The 21967-nt window shown below is 33.3% G+C and overlaps 1 protein-coding gene across 1 annotated transcript in view; it reads right to left on the bottom strand.

The window, feature by feature from the left end:
- Nucleotides 1-21967, bottom strand: part of Phyhipl (phytanoyl-CoA 2-hydroxylase interacting protein like) — a 65442-nt gene that overhangs the window by 8979 nt on the left and 34496 nt on the right. Inside the window, 6 exon segments of the mRNA XM_047552304.1 lie at nucleotides 8783-8900; nucleotides 11396-11452; nucleotides 11455-11532; nucleotides 11535-11568; nucleotides 12475-12650; nucleotides 12653-12670. Of these exon segments, the coding sequence (XP_047408260.1) occupies nucleotides 8783-8900; nucleotides 11396-11452; nucleotides 11455-11532; nucleotides 11535-11568; nucleotides 12475-12650; nucleotides 12653-12670 (481 nt within the window).

The raw sequence follows: 21967 nt of genomic DNA, 5'->3' as shown, positions 1-21967 counted from the left end.
ATTAGAAGACACTAATAAAAACAAAAACAAAAACAAAAAAAATTATACATATTCATTGTTACCTATTAATACATGCACACAACATAATTGGGGCAATTTCAGTTCTCAGTACCATCTCTTTTTCTCCCTTCCTCCCCCCACAACACTCTTGCCCTCCTCTACTCTATTGGTCTCCTTTCTATTTTTATGAAATTCTCTTCCACCCATACTTTTTTGCCCTTTTTTTAACCTCTCGAGCTTCCACAAATGAGAGAAAACATATGACCCTTAACTGAGTTTAGCTTATTTCACTTAACCTAATGTTCTCAAGTTCTATTTATTTTCCTATAAATGACAATTTCTTCTTCATGGTTGAATGAAGCTCCATTGTGTATATATATATCACATTTTCTTTATGAACACTGAGGCTGGTTCCATAACTTGTCTTTTCTGTGAACTGTGCTGTTATAACCATAGGTATGTATGTATCACTACAGTATGCTAATTTTCAATTCTTTAGGATAAATACCAAGGAGTGGTATAGCTGAGTCACATGGCAGTTCTATTCCTGATCTTTGAGAAACCTCCATACTGATTTTCACAATGGTTGTATTAATTTACAGTCTCATCAATGGCATATGAAAGCTTCTTTTACTTTTCCTATTCTCACCAGCATTCATTATTACTTATATTCTTGATCATCATCATTCTAACTAGAGTGAGATGAAATTTTAGTGTCATTTTGATTTGCATTTCCCTACTTGCAAAAGATGTTAAACATTTTCTCATATATTTGCTGGCTTTGCATTTCTTCTTTTGAGAAGTGTCTCTTTAGTTCATTTGACTATTTATCCATGATGATTTTTGGTGTTTTGAGTTCTTTATATATTTTTGATATTAATGCTGTGTCAGAAGAGTAGATAGCAAAGTTTCTCCCATTCTATAGGCTCTCTTTTCATGCTCTTAATCACTTCCTTTGCTGTACATAAGCATTTTAATTTGATGCCATTCTATTTGTTAACTTTTCACGTATTTCCTGAGCTTTAGGAGTCCCTACTGAGGAAGTCATTATCTATATGTTGGAGTGTTGACCCTACATTTTTTTCCAGCAGTTGCAAAGTTTTTAGTCTATTTCTAGCTTTTTGATCCATTTTAATTGACTTCTTGTAAGATGAGAGATAGGGATTTAGTTTCTCTTTTATACATATGGATATCCAATTTCTCCAGCACCATTTGTTTAAAGTCTGTCTTTTTTCCAACATTATATTTTTAGCACCTTTGCCAAGGATCTAAAGACTATATCTATGTCATTCCCATGCTTATTGCAGCATTATTCACAATAGCTAAAACATAGAATCAATCTAGATGCCCATCAGTGGATGTATGGACAGAGAAAGTAATGAATATTATTCAGCCATAAAAATAATAAAATTCTATCATTAGCAGCACATGGATGAACTGTAGGTCATTATGTTAAGTAAAAAAATAGACATAAAACAAATTCATGTACTCACTCATTTGGAGAAAAAAAAACTTAATCTTGTCAAAGAATGTAATGGAATAGTAGTCACTAGAGACTGGGAAGGCAGAAGGGAGGGAGAATGTAAAGAAGTTCAAGAAGAGAAACCAAAACACAGAAAAGAGGAATTAGGGTTTTTTTTTTTTTTCCTGTACACTACTAATCAATAGTGTAACTATTGATTAAAATAATCTATCTTATATTCCAAAGTGACTAGGAAAGTATGACATTCCAACATATGAAATGATTAATGCTGAGGAGATGGATATGCTTATTACCCTGATTTGAGTATTACACATGTATAAATGTATCAAATTCCCATAATATACCCCCATAAAGATGGATACATATATCTTAAAAAGGAATTTTAAAAGAAACAAAGGATTTTTATTATAGTTTGTAACAGAAAAATAAGATCACTTGATGGTACCTCCACTCTATAGAATATAAGGTAGTGATTAAAATAGTTAAGATATGCGTTTTAAAGCAAGTTATAAACCACATTTATAATGTCCACTTATATAGAAAGAGAACCCTAACCATTTACATTTAGCAAAAACCCTGGGAGTATTCCAAACACATTGTTCAGTGATTACCAAGGGGAAAAGAATGGGGAAGAAGTAGCTAAAGATAAGACTTTCATATTTAATCTCCATACGTCCGTCTAAAGAGCCTATGTAATTTAATAGTTGCATAATTTAAAAAGCAATTAAATAAAAAAGAAAAAAATAAGTGCTGTCCATTTATGTTGGCACAAAAGTGTTTTGTTTATTCTGTTGGCTTTTTTAACCATGCACCGTTTACAAATTAAGTAAATTTGCTTTAAACATTGATGGATATTTACTCTCTACCTCATTCCTAGATGCATCATTCACCTCTTTTGCGTTCCACTGTGGTCTGAGAATTTATCATCCAATTATTCTTTGTCCTTTGGCCTCTCCATTTTAGTTATACCAATGGGAGGGTACCAGCAGATCTAGTGTCTAAGGAGGTATATCCTTGAATGTGTCTCTCTTACTTCATGTTTCAGAGCCTTGTAGTTCTGGCATGGCTGGAGTCTTCTATAAACTACATGTCTCTGTCTACTGTTTTTGCTGGATTGACTCCCTGCTCTTTCTGTTCCCAAGAATGGTAAAACCCTTTAACTTCTGATTGTTTCTGTTGCTTTATTATGCCGTATTAGTTCTTAACCTTGCACCTTTGTGACTGGTGTTTTTGTTAAATTTCCGCCAGAAGTCCTTGAGCATGTCCTTTGTTTTCTTGCTGTCCCTATCAGCATGACTTGAAAAGTTCAAGCTACCAATGAGGCAAAGAAAGATTTCCCCAGTCACCATGCTTCTTAAAGAGTCTGTTAGTCAGTGAAATATGCTCAGGATCTGCCCATGACTTTAGAACAGCAACGGTCTCAATTCCATCACCTGAAAACTACCTAGGGAGCTTATTAAAAATGAAGATTCAAGAAAAGACCAAGACTCATGAATAGGAAAACAAGGAGACATAAGAAATCGCATCCTATGACATTTGCATCCTATGACAGTATGCATCCTATGTTTTACTCTAACTATTGTTCTGTCTTCTGATGTTTTGAGATTCCTCTTTAATTATTTTGTTCCTGTTTTAAGCAACTTCCTTTTGTCATTCTTTTAGGTTAGGTATGCTGGTAACAAATTCCCTTAGTTTTCTTATCTAAGTATGTCTAATTCCCCTTTACTCTTAAAGGGTATTTCACTTCAAATAGGAATTCTCGGTTAATATTAACAGTTCTCTTCAGCACTTGAAATACTCTGCTACTTTTTTTCTGGTTTCTATGGTTTCAGATGATGGTGTCACTCAATTTTCTTTTTTTAACTTACAGATAAGGTGCTTTTTTTTCCTATTACTACTATGAATTTTTTTTTTCTTTTTTCTTCAGTTTTCAGGCATTCTGGTATATCTTGGCATAGATTTCTTGGGTATATCTCATTTGGGGTTTTCTCAGTTTGAATCTGTAGGTTAGATTGTTGTTAAATTTTGGGGATATTCCAGGTATTTCAATGAATACTTTTTCAGTCCCATTCTCTTTCCTTTCTCAACACTGATGACATGAATATTAGATTTGCTATAGTTTTCACATGTCCATCATGTTCTGGTTATTTTTTTAAAAAATCAGTTTTATATCTGTAGCTTAATTTGGGTAATTTCTATTCTGTCTTCAAGTTTACTGATTTGTTTTTTCTTTTTGATTCTGCTGTTCAGTCTATCCACTTGGTTTTATATTTACTGTGTTTTTTCAGTTGTAAAAGTCTCATTCTTTGTATATTTTGTCAGTTCCATATTAGTTTCAATTTTGCAATTTCTTGTTGAAACATGTTTTATAGTGGCTGCTTAAATAACCTTACAGATAATTCCCAAGTCTGTGTTATCTTGGTGGTAATATCTTTGATGAGTTTTTCTCATTCTGGTTATGACTTTACTAATTTGTGGTATGATAAGTAAATTTCAATTGTATCCTGGAAATTTGAGGTATTACAGTGTTGTAAGGCTCTGGATCTTATTTAAATCTGGTACTTTAGCAGACCTCTCCTGACTATGTACCAGTAGGGGGAACAGAGAATACCATTTCACTGCTGTCAGATAAAATGAAAGTAGAAGTTTTCCAATTAGCCTCTAATGACATGAGGTGATGGAAGGCAATTACTACTAGAAGAAGGTGAAGTTTAGGTTCTTACTGGGCCTCAGCTAACTAGATCTAGCTGGGAAAGGGAGGATGAATATCATTACTACTCTCCATGTGGTCTTCACAAATAAGGTAGTGGTAAGCTTCATTGGCTCTGGGGAGTATTAGAAAGTCTAGGCTTCCAATTCATCATTCTCTGGCACTATTCTAGTGCGTGGGGTAGGGATTGGGTCCCCTCCTACCAGGTGTGAGAGAGTAGATGTTCTAGGTTCTCCACTGGGCCTTGGTTGGTAGGTATGTGATTCCATTTTGTTCTCCTCCACCCCCAGCACAATGTTTGGCTAAAACAGGGCAGTTACTATCTAGAAAGTTTCTGTATTCAAGGCAGCTGCTTTCCTGGTTCTTTGTATAAAATTAGCAACTGTTTTATTTTATTTTATTTTTTTTATTTTTGGTCTGTGTCCATTGGCATTCTAGATTGCCAGCTTCTCTAGAGCCAAGTCCAGAATATAAGAGGTAAAAAGAAAACCCAGTAGAGGCAGGAAGATGGCAGAATAGAGGAGTCACTTCTATGGCAGATCTGTGGTGAGAACCAAGAAAAGCAGACAGGCAGCTTTTCAACAATGCAGGCAAATTATCAAGAATTAGGGGGGACTAGCCGGGCATGATGGTGACACTTGTAATCCCAGTGGCTTGGGAGGCTGAGACAGGAGGATTGCGAGTTCAGCAATTTTATTTTGCTGGATTGCCAGTCTTAGCAAGGCAAGGCACTAAGCAAATCAGTAAGATCCTGTCTCTAAATAAAATACAAAATAGGGCTGGGGATGTGGCTCAGTGGTTGAGTGGTTCAATCACCAAGAATCGCCCTGCCCCCAAAAAAAAGAATTAGGAGGGACTTTACTGGAATTTAATTCTGGACACTAAAAACAGAGTCCCCAGGACTTATGAGGTCTTACATAATAAAATAAGAGGGAAAGATCCCCAGCCACACAGCTGCAATAGTGGCTGGAGGCACAAAGTAGAACAGTCACTATATGAATGCAGTAAAAGAAATAAAGGAATTAAGGAACTCCTTCTTGTGAGGAAGTGGTAGGGGTACAAAGAACTTGGAGATCAGAGACAATGATTGAAAAAACAGTAAGCTGTGCTGCACAGCATCCATGTATGGGAGGGAAACTGCCATATCTCTCCACGGCATGCAGAGGACAACAGAAGGAACCATTTTGCAATCAGGTGCAGGAGCTGGCAGCTGGGGAAGTAATTTACTGGCAGAGCCAAGACTGGTCCAAAAAATGAGCTGGGCAAATTCACACTATATGATAGAGAGTGTGCCTAAGTGACCAGAGAAAATCAACTGTGGAGAGAGGTTTAACACAGGGGTATGTTGGTTTTGGAAACCCACCTGTTCCCCACCCCCAATATGCCACAAAGTAACTATTAGTAAATATAAAAAAATGGCAATAATACCAGTAATATCCTGCATTCTATCAGATCATAATGGAACAAAATTAGAAATCAACAATAAAATAAAAAATAGAAGCTACTCTGACACAAAGAGACTAAATGATACACAATTGAATGGTGAATGGATAGTAGAAGAAATCAAGGATGAAATGAAAAAAATATTTAAAGGTAAATGAGAATCCATTACAACATATCAAAATCTCTGGGACACTATGAAGGCAGTACTAAGAGGAAAGTTCATTGCATTGAGCACATACATTAAAAGAATAAAAAGCCTACAACAAAATGGCCTAACATTACATCTCAAAGTCCTAGAAAAATAAATCAACATCAAAAGCAGCAGGAGACAGGAAATAATTAAAATCAGAGTTGAAATCAATGAAACTGAAACAAAAGAAACAATTGAAAAAACTGACAAAACAAAAAGTTGGTTCTTCAAAAAAAATCAATAAACTGATACACTCTTAGTGACATTAACAGAGAAAGAGAGAAAACTCAAATTAGTAAAATACTTGATGAAAAAGGAAATATCAATGGAAACAACTGAAATACAGAAGGTATTTAGGAACTATTTTGAAAATTTATACTAAAATAAAATAGAAAATATTGAAGACATTGACAAATTTCTAGAGACATATGACCTACCTAAACTGAATCAGGAGGTCATACATGATTTAAACAAACAATTCAAGTAATGAAACAGAAAATGCCATCAAAAGCCTACCAATTAAGAAAAGCCCAGGACCAAATGGATTCTCAATCGAGTTCTACAAGAAGAGTTAACACCAATACTCCTCAAATTATTCCATGAAATAGAAAAGGAGGTAATCTTTCCAACTCAATCTATGAGGCTAATATCACACTGATACCAAAACTAGACAAGACACATCAAGGAAAGAAAACTTTAGACAAGTATCACTGATGACATAGATGCAAAAATTCTCAATAAAATTCTGGCAAATCGCATACAAAAACATATTAAAAAGATAGTGCACCACAATTATTGGGGTTCATCCCAGGGATGCATGGATAGTTCAACATGTGGAAATCAATAAATGTAATTCATCACATCAATAGACTTAAAGACAAAAATCACATGCTTACAGATGCAAAAAAAAAAATTGACAAATGCAGCAGCCCTTCATGTTCAAACACTAGAAAAACTAGGAATAGTAGGAACATACCTCAATATTGTAAAAGCTTTCTATGCTTTACATAATAAAGCATAATAAATGAACTAATAAATGAATTCAGCAAAGAAGCAGGATATAAAATTACACCCATAAATCATATGTGTTCCTATACTTCCTATTGAATATGAAATAATAACACTAGCAAATATATAAACAGGAATTTAAGTTAGGAAATATAACCTACTACTAATGACAGAGCCTCAAGTTTAAGGATATACAATCTCACACAAAATACAAGAATTCCTAGACATATCTATAGGCCTTAGTGAATTCTGAAGAGAAAAATTTCAGATACAGCAAGGAGTTTGAAGGACAATTAAGCTACCTATTGAACATGAAAAGCGGTAAGAAAGAAAGCGGTATTTTCATTTAAAGGAAGGGAAAACAATATTCATTCTGGAATACTTTTTGAGACAAGAGATCTGAATGAGTTCATTCCTTATGGATTAAATCAGATTTTATGGTTTTTTCAAAACTTAAAATGATTTGAAAGTTTATCAGGTAATTCAAAGGTTCCTTCATAATTAAGCATTCTGAATAAGAATATGACATTTTAAAGGGACTCTAACTAAGGAAATGTGTCCTGACTAGAATTCATAGCATAAAAAGAAAACAAAGATCCACTGAGGTAAAGGTTTTTAATAAACCATTATTAAAAAGCAATGTTGAAAAATTCTACCAATTCCTTGGCAAGTACACTTGTTTATACTGCTTGAAAATATAATTTACATGGATTTACTACTTTTTCAGAAGGTCATCCTCTTCAACCGAGCATGTACCTTTGGGAGGGATGCACATGGAGCAGTGAGGGAGGAAGGGGACACCTGCCTAGCCAGCCAGACCAGCCAGATCAACCCTGGCAATCAATGGGGTGGCAGATGGGCAGATCACCCTCACATTCGAAATTTACTACTATCATTATGGCAAATTCAACAGGGGCAAATTTTCTTCTCAATAACACAGCTTTCATGCTACGATTTGGAATCATATGTATGCCATGTGTACAATAATTTATCCATTTTCCATGTGCTATGTACATTATCCCTTTTCTTCTTGGGAGAATCTTTGAAAACAGATGAAGCAAATATGGAAGACCAGTTCCCATCTGAAGGACAAATAAAATTGTAGAGAAATACTGACCTCCAGTGGCCACCTAAAATTGACATCAGCAATACTTCAGGAATATAAATCTAGTACAATTATCTTGATTTAAGACAAACAGAGAAGTATGAACAAATAAAAAGACCACCAAAGCTTCCTAAATAGTTTTCATATATAGTCCTGTCAACTTAAGAATGCTTTAAAGTCTAAAGTGAGACCAAGACTTTTAAAAATGACAAGATTATAGGGATTTCTGTGTAAAAGTTTTAGAACTAATATAGTTCGTCATTTTGAAACCCTCAGTATCACTTTAAAATATATATCTGCCTGTTTGTGCTCCTGATTTGTCTTCTACAAATATGAAAATGTTGCAAATATTAAAACTATCTATGGGATAGAGTTCTTTTAACTTCTTGAGAACTGCTTCAAGGGAGAAACACGGAATCCTTAAAAATCCAGTTGAAATCACTACAATTCAAAGTAAAATAAAAGACTGTTCTCATGAATAATTAATTTGATCTAATGGCTAAGAGCTTTCAATTTAGGCAAAAATCTGTAAATCCCACCTGAATTATTGTAATACTTCATGAAATAGTCATCTTTCTGATTCTCTCATTTTCAACGTCTTAAAGACATTCACAAAAAGGGAAGAACATTTAGTAGTGTGAGGCAGAGGAAATTTGAGTTAGTGAGAATCAGGAATATGTACAATAAATACTCATCAATCTAAGCACCAGAGATTTAACACATTCCAGTCTAACAGACATAAATCTGGAATTGCATTTTACAGAAGTAGAGTAATGGGAAGCATGAGCCTAGAATTTGAATCATTTTAGTTAAAAAAAAAACACTAAATTTTTTTATTCTTACCGAATATAGTCAAAATATTCTTTGTGCTGGTTACGATAAAAAACAGAAAATTTAAGCATACGTCCTGAAATCACTTCAGCCTTCTCCAACAGCTGTGTTAGATGAACTTTTGAATAGTCTGTAATATTTTTTAAAAAAAGTCTTGTTATTTAATATATATCACCAAAAGGATCAGCTACACACTTAATATATTGGATATTATTAATAATTAACTTTAGAGAATTCAACTAAGTAAGCAGTAAATTGCAATTTATAACAACAAACATACATTCATTCACTGTCTTCTGGCACATTTTCTTTAGACAAGTGAGCTACATCCCTAGCCCTTGGTAGGGTTTATTTTGTTTCTTAGAATATTCCTGTTTTTTAACATCTTTGAAATTAAAGAAACAAACATGTTCAATAACTCTTATTATCCAACGTCCATCAGTACTACAACATATTTTCTTCAATCAGTTGATAAATTGAATGAAAGAAAATTATAATCTGCAAGAAAAAGCAAAGCTGGAAGTAGAAATAATAATGCTTCATTTATTTTCTAAACCCCTGAGGTTCACAAGGTAGAGTAAATATGGCTGTTTTATTGACACAGAAATTGAATCTTGTCAAAGTTTAATGATTTTGCTCAGTGTTCACATAGCCAGTTACTTTGAGACTCTGTTTCTGGCTCATAGCTGATGGTCTCTAAGTACAAAAGACTCTTGAAAATCTAGTACAACTGTTAAAGTAATTTGATACTTTTAATAAACTTTTTGTTTTGAAAATTGAGAATTGTCGTCAAACTCTGCAGCAGAAACTAAGGAAAATTTTGGTCCATAAAGATTACTAAAAGACTTCCCAAACAGACCAACCTAGTTAAAGTGCTCATGGAAGCAGAGTTTGTTTACTTACCCTTTACCAGCTCAACCAGAATTTATTTATATTAGAGCATATTATATACAAAGCACTATACAAAATTAGATAATCAGATTAAAAGATAAAGAGATATTTCTTTCTTCAATGAACTGACAATGCATAGAAGGAGATATATATTGTCTATATAGACAAAAATGACACTATTATGGTGAGTATTGTTTATCTCTGTTGCAAACTAGAAGTAGATTAATCTGTGGCATTCTATTTTATGTTACTGTATCACATTGTATTTCCAATACCTTGTAGAGTGTCTAGTTCAAAATGTGGGCTCAATAAATGATATGTGAATTAGATGTCTAGATTAAAAGATAATTTATTCACAATAGTCTTCTCAAAATTTATAGAGGTCAAGTTATGAATAAAGTTTACATAAAATAGTCCCCAAATAATTCTGACAAACTCAAACTATAGCTCTGAACAGCTTAAGCTCCTCTTAGATTTTACTCATGAAAATAAAAGGTCAAATAATTTATGGAAAATGTTATGGTGCATTTATAAGTGGGCAGTTTGTCATTTTTAGTAGAATCACAGGATGTACATGATGAGCTACAGGGAGATTCCACTCTAAAAGAAAAGTAAAATAAGAAAGGATTTTCCTTCTTATACATAGATAACAACATGCACTTACATAGTTAAATAGATTATAGAATAGAATGAATACATGTACATGTGTGTGCCATGTGCTAGCTATTTCTGAAGTGAAAGGATCTTTCTTAAAAAAAAATAATACTTCAAACCTTCTCTAATGTCAAATGGGATTTTAGCAAGTAACTGTAGTTCCTTTTAGTGACAATACCATGATACTGTTTCATGTAGTCATAGAGAAAAACTATAGGCATTATAGTTTGAATATCACTTATCCAAAATGCTTGAGACCAGAGTATTCAAATTTCAGTTTTTGGATTTGGGAATATTTCCATATCACTGAAGTTGCATTCCCATTCCACAAACCTAAAATGCTCAAGAATTCAAAAAAATTTTAGAGCACCATGTTAATGTTAAAAAATGTTCCAAATTTCAGAGCATTTCAGATTTTATATTTTCATCCTTGGGATACTCAACCTGTGACACATGGAAGAAGAGATTGTGCCTTTTTGTCTTATTCAGATTGAACCTCCCCAGTAGGGCAGGCTCTTTATATCAGATTTCTCAATGCCAAATGGCTATTAAGGTACTTTTTAAGGAAGCAAAGACACACAAACAGGACACTAGTTTAGAGCTAGCTTTTTCTTAAGTTCCTGCAGCACTCAAGTGAAAAATCCAACAACATTTCTGCTAGTGATTGAGACCTGCCTCTATTCCCCTATATTAGAGAAGTATGTTATAATTCTATCTTCCTTCCTTCAATCTGTGAAAATGAAACAAATAGAAGAAAATGAAGCTCAAAATATGCTGAGTACATTATCAAACTGCATGAATTTTTATTTACAAAGCTTTCATTGTAAATAAAATCAAACTATGTATGTAGCAAAGAAGTAATTTGATGATATCACTCAAGTTTTACTACTGAGAACCCCAGTTCCCTCCAATCAATACAATATTATTCGATGTTACACAATGTCCCTGACATTCAAAACTAACCTATGCAATACCTATTTACTTTATAATTACAAAATCGAAATATTTCTTGGTAATTAGCTTTGTGGGAACAATTAAGGTTTCATTTCATTTTCCCTGTATTGTACCTAGTTCTCTTACCTGCTGTGCAGAATTCTATAATTTCACTCCATTCAGACACAACATAATCACCATCAACTGTTTTGAGGCAGTCTGCACTGCTACTGTATATTCAGTTCTTGGGCTCAAAAACCAATGTCCACGGACAGTCATGGGTAGGGAACAGCTTTTGCCACCAATTTTGTTGGAACATCCTAAGAAGGAAGAATAGGAAGGATAAGAAGGGAAGAAAGGGATAAAAAGGAAGGAAATAAAAAAGGTGGGAGGGAGGGAAGGACATTCAAGAGTAACTTAGTTAATTGTAAACAAGAGAATTCAAATTCCTAGCTAACAGAAGAATTTACCTATTTAAATATACTTTACATAAAGGTGAAATTCACTGTGGTATATTCATATATGTACGCAGACAAGTTTGGTTAGGTTCAATTCCACCATTCCTCCCTTTTTCCCATCTCCCCTCCCTGCCCCTCAAACCCCTTTCTCTACTCCACTGATCTCTCTTCTGTTTTCAAGGAATCCCCCCACTCACCTTTTTCTCTCCCCACCTCTTACTTTGGTTGAGCTTCCACATATGAGAAAAAAACACTTGACCCTTGAGTTTCTACCTCTGGCTTATTTCACTTAGCATGATATTCTCCAGTTCCAACAATTTACCAGTAAATAACATCAGTTCATTCTTCTTCAGGGCTGAGTAAAACTCCACTGTGTGTATAGTGTGTGTGTGTGTGTGTGTGTGTGTGTGTGTGTGTGTATCATATTTTCTTTATCCATTCATCTGTTGACTGACTCCTAAGTGGTTCCATAACTTGCTATTGTGAACTGTGCTGCTAGAGATACTGCAATGCCATAATGCCCATATCATTATGCTGATTTCAATTCTTTGGATACATATCAAGGAATGTAGTTGCATTCATTTAACAATAAGCAAAGCATTCATTTTCTTCCAAAATACATTAGAAGTACAGGGTTTTTAAATCACATACAATTTTTATTCTTACCAGTGCTAAGTTATCATTATTAGAACATTAGGTCCTTCTTTTAAAGTGTCCTCATACTTAGAAAGCATTTAAGATACAAACTAAATATTGTTAGATTTTTACCTTGTGTTTAAATTTGTTGGAGTTCTTGTTCTCTTTCTTGTTGAGGTCAATGAAATAGTGTGTAATTCGGGTCTTTGGATTTTGAATCCATTTCCCATGAAATCTGAATGAGTCACATGTAATATTGCTTATTTTGATGTTATGTGGTACAGGAAGGTCTTCCATCTCTGCTATGCACTGTCTTGTGATTTGTTACCTGCCACAAAAAAATACACAGAATCTAATTAATGGATTTTTCCAGTTTGGGAAATCTCTAGCAATGTACGTATTTCTGAACACAATTCTCTAATTACTAAATCTGGGATTTCATTTCTTCTTGAAATAATTGAATGATAATGATCATAAAGGATGTTTATAAGCTTGTTTTATGAATAAAAAGCACAATGACTTAATCCTTGTATTCTCTACATTTTCAATTTACTTGCTCAATTTCTGCTTTATACAGTAAAACCAAAAACACCAATGATTCATCTTTACAATCTATGAAAGATTAGTCTTAAGGTGGTTAGGTTTCTTCCAAAACGTACCAAGACCATTTTCCATACACGATCAATTCTGCCCTTAAGTAGTATTGGTTTGTTTTTAGCAAGATGACTTCATAAAGATGTTGATAATGAAGGGATCCAGTCAAAGGAAATATTTTTATAAAACTGTATGAAGTAGCAATAACAGACTATACAGTTGTTCCTCCTTTTCATTTTGGAAGTATTACATAGAAATAGCATGTAATGATTCTACTATATAACAAATAATATTGAAGACTATTTACTTACAATGTACTCTGTTAAGGATTACTCTAGGAATATTTTCCCTGTGGTATCCTAATAAATTTATTTTTGGGTGCTGAAACAATAGATAAGTTCAAAAGAAAAAACAAAAATATGATTGCCATTTTCACTAATAATCATTAAAATCTTGAAAAAACTGATCCAACATCTGGTAACTGTAAAGACTGTCTCTGTACTTTCACTTAAAGAAATTGTTATCACTTTGGCTGACAGTAGAGCAGGACATGACTGATGCATGACAAAAAAGAAAATTCAGATTTGCAGAGTTTATTTCATGTATAGGAAGACATACTGGAGTCAAATTCTACTCCATTTCTTCCTACATTCTCCTTCCCCAAGCTAATATAATATTCAATGCCCCCAAGAGGGGGGGAAAGGATTGTTAATAATGTGATAAAAATGATAGGTCATATATGAATCAGCCAATAATTTAACAGAATAAAATATCAAACCTTAATCAACAATAATTAAAAATAACAACAATGAAAGCTACTTTGCGGCAATACCTTCCACTTTCAGATGAGATTGTTCTCTCTCCTCTACACTTCCATGTCAATCACTGATATAAAATGTTAGACAATTCCCAACTGTATTAAATATTTGAACTACACTGTCTCATCTCAAATTTTATTGTGATCAGAGGAAATTGATGGCAGTTGAAAACTAATTTCAAAGCAACTTAAATTCTTCAATTTATTTCTTAAACAATAGCTGAAAAATCCCTTTCTTCTCTTACAAATTCCCTCACACTTTAGTTTCTTCACATTCCCTCTTCAAGAAACTGTCAGTAACTCCCCTACCTTTCATTTTCCTCCCCATCTAGTCTCATAGATAACCCAAATTTGCTTCTGGCCTAAAGTTTTTCAAAAAATAAAGGAATAGAAAAAGTCTAACTGGAATCCTTTCATCGGAGCTGGAAAATCAAACGTAATAACACTCAAACATAAGCAATTTTTCTCTTATTTTGAAAAGCTCACATTTCAACCTACTATTCTAACTGAAGTTATCTTTAAAACATCAGTAACATTAATGAAAAACTTTCTGGACTTGAATGGTAGAAATTCTATCTCTTCTGCATTACACTATGTCCATATAATTTCACAACTCAGTGAAAAAATAATTAAAATTGTTATTTAGGACCATATAGGGGAAAGTAAAGCTCTTGCTTTTGATCCAATTTAACAAAAATACAATTTCAGTATATAACACTATCAAAGATATCATATTTTTCCATTTAAATTTCCACTATTATCTTAGTCAACTTAAAGTAACAAATAATTGATATTTATTCATAAAATGCTTTGTTTTATACATTTTTCTTTAATTGTTAAGATTTGAGAAAAATTATTATCTTTATTAAAATGTGGAAATCTTTGCTCAAGTAATATTATTCCATTGGGGGCAATAAGAAGATTTTGTTATATCAATAATCTTCATCTTCCTGCTACTTATCATAGTCCCAATTCTTAACAAAACCATTAATTACTTCTATTGCAGCTTTCTTATGGGGTAGAGGAAGTAAATAATTTAAGGAAATCCTATGAGTAAACATGTAACTTGTTTCTTCCTCATACTCTGTAAATCAATTTTTATCTGACAGATTTGAAATAAGGGACAAAAAGCAATGACTATGTCTATAAAAACTAATGAAACAACAGTTAGCCATATCACACTTATATTCAATACCCAGTCCGTAATATCGTAGTTCTGTCAATCAAATAATACTTCCAAATGCAGCTCTCTATGTGTATCCCTAGGAAGATTTCATCTTAAGGATAATTCTAAATACCTTTCTCTACTCTACATTCTAAATTATTCTGATATCTGTGGTTACACTACTGATTAGTGATACTGAATGCAGAACAAATAAATGGCTTCATATACATTTATCTATCCAAACAAACTTTTCTTTTAAACATTTCATAAATAGTTTAAACTGCAGCAAATATGAAAATGAAAGATAAAAACACTGAGAATTACACTAATAATATTTTATATATGACTTTTTACTCGCTGAACTTAAAACACCTTACAAAATTATTATCAGATGAAAAAAACAGCTGTATTAAGATATAATTCATATACCATACATTCACTCATTTAAAGCACACAATTCAATGGCCTTTAATAGATTCACAGCTATGCATTCACTCCCATAATCAACTATAGAAAAATTCCCCTCCAAAGAAACTCTACATACTTTAGTCATTGTCCCCATCCATAAACATGCCCCTTTCCTTCAGCCCTAAGCAATCACTGCTTTATCATTTGTCTTCATAGATTACCTACTCTGTACATTTCACATGAATAGTATGATACCATATGTGCTCTTGTGACTGACTTGTTACATCATCCATATTACATACATCATGCCTCATTTGTTTTTATTGTTGAATAACAGTCCATTGTATGGATATGCCACCTGTTATTTATCTATTGATCAGTTGATGTACATCAGGTTTTTCCACATTTGTGCTGAAATAAATAAAGCTGCTATGTGTATACATGTCTCAACTCTCTTGGGAGTGGAAGTGCTGGGTCATGAGATAACTCTATGTTTAACCTACTGAAGAAATGACAAACTATTTTCCAAAACTGCTGCACCATTTGACATTCCCTCTAGCATTGTGTGAGGACTCTTACCAACACATAAATCTATCATTTTTATTACAGTCATCCTTTGCCCTTCAACCTTCTGACATGAGGATATACTGCTCATCTCCTCTAGAGGAATTGAAGCAGACACCATTTTAAAGCAGAAAGTAGTTTTCACTGTGTACTGAGGCAACTGGTGCCTTGTTTCTGGACTTTCCAACTTCCAAAACTGTGAGAAATTAATTTCTATTATATAAATTATTCAGCCTCAAGTATTTTTGTTATTGTAGCACAAGTGGACTAAGACAATCTGTTAAACTATTGTTATCTGTTACTAAACTTGCCTTACAGATAGCCAATAGAAAGAAGTCCTTCAAGTGGTTTCCTGTGTCCTTTAGGCATGGCCCCACTATTATATAAGTACCTTTTCACTTCTTCTTTTAACAAGGTGTTCTAGCATATTTTGTACTTCTCTGCCGAAATCAACCATTTCTCTAGGAGTTATGAGTCATTTTAGTAGAGAACAGCAGTCATTGCTTCTAGGGCCTCTCGATAGCTAGAAGAGCTAGAAAATATATGCATATGTATATTTCTAAACTTAAATAGAAGACTACTGCATAAGTCTATAGTGATACCTTCAATTCCAATCCAACAGCAGAGATTTCATTACATTCTTCCCCCTTATGACCTCTATAATTACTTCAACAGTATGAAAACTGGTTCAAAGGATTCACAATTTATTTACTTATTTGCTTAACAAAGAATGCATTGATTTCTGAATTGCCTAATTCATTTCATTATATACTAACTATAACTGGATCAATACCATTTACAATCATTTTTGTCTTTGGTCTGAGGATAAATAATCAAATTACTGTTTTCAAAAATTTGGAAAAATCTCAAAAATAGTTTTTAACCTCGAAAATATTAGTAAGTAATATGAATGTTGAAGGGTTGAGATAATTTTTCTGCTGTCCATTACTATGAAATTCTTCAACATTAAATGAATATGTGTAAATTAAATCAGTAAATGAAGAAGGGGTGTTAACTATATATTTTTTCACTTTTTCCGTACGTTAGAGAATTTCATCATATTAAAATAAAATATAAGATTTACTCTTTAGTGTCATTATTATTCACTTAAAATTCACTTAATAATAAGCATTTAAAATTAAGGAATAATTAAGTGTAAGTATAAATATATTTTAATAACTTCCATTACAAAGTCAGAGATAGTCTGCTGAAGGAAAACACCTTCCATTTCCTTAAAATAACTTTAAAATATTGCAGTACTTAGAAAATGTTTTTATTAGTGCATTATAATTATATATAATAGGTGGTTCACTGTGACATATTCATATATGCACATAACATAATTTGTTCAATTTCATTCCCCAGTACTCTCTTTATCCTTCCCCTGATCCCTTTCCTCTACTTTTCTGGTCTCTCTTCTTTCACTTTTAAAAATTTTTTTGCATTATACATACAAGTGGGATTCACTGTGATATATTCATATACAATAATGCAGTGATATATTCATGTATAATACTGTAGTACTTTTAAATTAATGAAAGAAAAACTCACAGTAATAAAATAATCAATTTGTAACCACAAAGAACTCTAAAACTCTCTAAATTAAAAATACTCAATATGTAGCAACAAATATTATCAGAACATTTAGGAAAAATATAAGAAGAAAATAAAAATCACTGATAAATTCTATACTAATAACATTTATGTGTCCTATTTTATAACCTGTTTTTGTTTTGTTTTGGGGGAGATATCAGGGATTGAACTCAGGTGCACTCACCACTGAGCCACATCCCCAGCCCTATTTTGTATTTTATTTGGAGACAGGGTCTGATTGAGTTGCTCTGTCTCACCATTGCTGAGGCTGGCTTTGAACTCAATGATCCTCCTGTTGGCCTCCCCATCTGCTGGGATTATAGGCAAGCAGTCACCATGTCCGGCTAATCTGTTTTTATGTTACAATATATTGTGAACATTTTTACATGACTAGAGGTAATTCTAATCTTGGTGTATTCCATTCAACTAATCAATCATGATAACACTGGACAATTATATTGTTTCCAAAGATTTCCTAGAATCACACTTCAGTCACCTTATTCTATGTAAATTTTTGATGATTATTTATCTTAGGTAAATCCTAAGAAGTGCAATTGTGGACAATCTTTCACACCCAGTCATAGACACAGGATTTGCTTGGTATACTTGATTGTAGTAGGTATCCTCTTCATACCGGATTTAGTACATACAGTCAGTAATTCCGTACAGTCAAGGACTCAGCACCTCCTCCCCTGCTACACACACACACACACCAACATACCAGTCATGCTCACAAACACAGTTGCATTCAAACCCCAGGTACCTTTCTAATTAGGCACCACCCCAAGACAGAAGGCACTTTTCTCCAGTTTAACTGCTCCTTGGTAATAATGGGATACCACCACCACCACTATGCCCATCTCTTGCCTAGGGTGGCTGGTGTGGGAAGAAATGGAACACTGGGGAACTAAGCCTTTTTTTGCCACTTGACAATACTGTTACAGTAATTAATAAAGATTTTGATTGGTATTTTGATTTTGGCTCTCAATCTTAATTGATCCCTTTGATAGGGGGCAGACAGTTGCAAGTGGTGGGAACACGAGATAAAGGGAAAAATTCTATAAAATGAGCCCACTAAGCTAAACTCCACATGCTTTCTTTTCTAAGAAGCAATTTGCCCTGCAGCCCTGACTGGCTTAAGTGGACAGGATATGTCACATTCCTCAGCAACTACCTGTTACTGGCAGGAGAAACGAAGGCCCCAAATAATGTTGGTAAGAGGAACCCAAGTTACCCTGAATGGGGGAACTTTTATGAACTCTTTCACAGACCAGATTCTGAAACTCAGGAAAATAAGGATAATTCCTCCTAACCATAGGAGTAACCTGTAAGAATTTGTGGTTAAGAATACAATTAGATTTGGTTAGCATGGGTCAAAGTGACCTAGAGTTGTCATGAAAGTGGGAACTTAAAAGTTTGATGTCATTTTGCTGTCCATCTAAAATCAAGAGGTGGACCTGGGTGGGATTCTCTGGAAACTTCTCTGGGATCCCCAAATAACTGGAGTGCAGGAGAGGCATATTGTCCCTCTCTGCTCTGAGAGGAGTGTCCCCTTTCTCTTTTCCTATCCATTCAATAAACTCATGCCTATTATCTTCAGTGACATGTCTGAAATCTTTCTGACCTGATCACAAGAACTGGGGTTTAAAGGGGAGAGTGTCTTTCCACTGCCTCAGTTTCCCAGAAGGTCCCAGTTCAGTAACACCTTCAGTATCTGGTTAAAAATAATTTTGGTGTTCAATTTATTCTTATCTCTTCCTTCCTGGTCCCGTAAGTATCAACATATTGAATATTTGCCCTCCATATATATCACCTACTTTTCCTTTACATTGTGAGAGAAAATTCTAAGTGCTTCCCCATATCTCTCATCTTTCTCCTTCAGTGTGGTTTCCACTCTTTGCTATGAATGGAATTTAAAAATTTACATATCATTATTAATTTTCTTATATCCTTTCTCATTCCAAATTATGTATTTTTAGATATAAGTTCATTACCTAAACTTTCATCTTTTGTTTCATTAAACCCAATCTTGAATTTTATGGAGAACACAAATCAGAATCTGAAAAATTTACAAAGTTTTACTATAAAAAAACCTAAAAATGTGTCATCTTTACGTCTCTCATTGACATTTTTCCTTCAGCTATTTCTTTGTAGAAGCTTTTCACAGACAGACCTCATTTGGTTTTTCTGCGTATTCCGGTTTTAACAAGACTTCTTTAGGTCTAACATACGACTGATAGATACTACTTATATCTAATTTTCTTATAAGAGCATGGTTTTAAGGTTTTCTTCTTAGATCTTAATTTGAAGGGTAGTTATGTAAGTTTATTTTTCAGATTTTGGTATCTGTATGAAAAGAAAAAGAAACTTAAAAAAATAGTGCTATGAATAATCTCAGCAAAGAAACCTCATTCCAGGTTTTTCTCTTGGTAATTCTACGAATTAGGTGCCCGTTTTCTACTGCTAGTATCCTATCTGGTCTACGTTCCTCCTTCAGGTACAATATGTAGTCAAGTTTGGATTCTTTCCTTCCATTTCAGATTTCTACATCAGAGTCTATAAAGAGATTAGCTTCCTTACCCACCAGGTGGTAGCAGAGTTCTGCTTTTTGTGGCCCCTAGTACACCTGCAATTCAAGAACTACAGATCTGTAGCCACAAAGGAAATTCTAAGTAAAGTTACTAGCTATCCATCCCTCTCTCCACAAGTCAGAGTATACTAGAAGAGTTCTTCTAAGAGTTTCTTACTATTTTCTCTATAACAACAAATGGTTTTCTAAGAAGAGGCAAAATTTTATGTGCTTTTTTAACAATAGTATTCTATGGGTAAATTCTATAACAGATTTCTCAGTAAGTACAATGCTGGTGAAAATAAAGCTTCATTGTTAAGAAAAGTTTTCCTCTATTTTCATTTTCTTTATTTTTGCCAAGATATTGTGAAGGTGTTAGTTTCATGCTGTGTTCAAAAGTCCCATCTTACCTGAAGGTTTTCTAAGGTTCATTTAAGAACACTAAGTTTTTATATAACTTTCTTTCATCCTATTTTTAATTTGAAAATTTTCGGGTAGTATGTGCCAAGTTATTCTTATGCAGCTAATTATATTATTGAACTAAAGTAAATAGCAGAGTTATGATTTTTATGTTCAGACATTCCTCTTTGTCCTATGGAACAAGGCCTTAGAGATCTAGCTAATACTTCTTAACCTTTTAATTCAACAGACTAGTATTGTTTTTTTAAATTGTTTTGATTTTATGAAGAGCAGAAAGAAAACCATATGCTCTAAAAATCAAAATTACAATATAAACAATTATATTTTAACATTAAGTATAGAAAAAAAGTCCTTCAAATCTATCAAATTTAACTTTATGAAGAACTCACTAAAATTTCTGCATCTGTCTCATTTAACAGAAGTCAAATGAAAACTTCTCCATGGCTTAACATTAGTTCCAAGAACTGATATTTAAAAACTGTTTGATATAGTTCAATTCTCCTCTTTACAGATAAATAAACTAGGGCAAGGGGGAAACTAAAAATCATTACTGAAGTCAAAGAATGAATAATTAAAATGCAAATCTATGCCTTTTTTTCCTCTAAGTCCACGGACTTTTTCATTACATGATGATTCGTCAGTTTAGTTTTGTGTTGGGTTTTCTATTTTGAATACTGCATTACAAGGGTGGAAAGATGCTAATGTTAAAAATAAATCAACAATTTGGGTATTTTAGATAAGTTATGTAAACCATAAAACACATCTTAGTCTTTAATATCCTTGCAGTCTAACTGAACAGCTTAATGATAATTTATATTCAAACTTTATAATTTCACAAGGTCTTATTTTTAATTCATTAATTCATGAAGTCTAGAATTAATGGAATGAGTTTCTAATACCTTTTCTGGTTTTCAAACTTATTATTCATACAGGGGACATCTGGAAATGTCTGGAGATGTTTTGAACATCATAAACTTGGGAAGGTACCACTGATATAAGTGTAAATTATCTTCATAGGGTCAATAAGTATAAGATGAGGTAATGTTAAAAGCAATTATTTATTTACTTTATCCTTTGGTCTAATTAATATATAACTTTTCTTTTTTCCAGTACTGGGTATTGAATCCCAGGGAGCTTTACCACTGAGCATACATCCCAGTCCTTTTTAAGTTTTCTTCTGAGGCAGGATTTCCATAAACTATTGAGGGCCTTGCTAAATTCCTGAGGCTGGCCTTAAACTTGTGATCCTCCTATCTCACTCTCCAGAGTCAAAGGGATTATAGGCATGGTATACTACCATACCCAGCCAATGCAAAACTTTTCTAATTCCTTCCAGAATGTCAGTACAGCCAGAAATCTTAAAATTGTTTTTTCTTTTGAAAAAGAAAAAAATCATTGCTGAAATTAGTATCTATATATATTCAAATGTTTTTAGTAAATTCATACATGTTAAGGAGGCTATAATTCCCTAGTTTTGATGTGATGTTTGAATATA

This window comes from Sciurus carolinensis, chromosome 5 (genome assembly GCF_902686445.1).
Source record: "Sciurus carolinensis chromosome 5, mSciCar1.2, whole genome shotgun sequence".
NCBI classification, from domain to species: domain Eukaryota; kingdom Metazoa; phylum Chordata; class Mammalia; order Rodentia; family Sciuridae; genus Sciurus; species Sciurus carolinensis.
The sequence above is the reverse complement of the archived record's forward strand: the minus strand, read 5'-3'. Positions and strand labels throughout refer to the sequence as shown.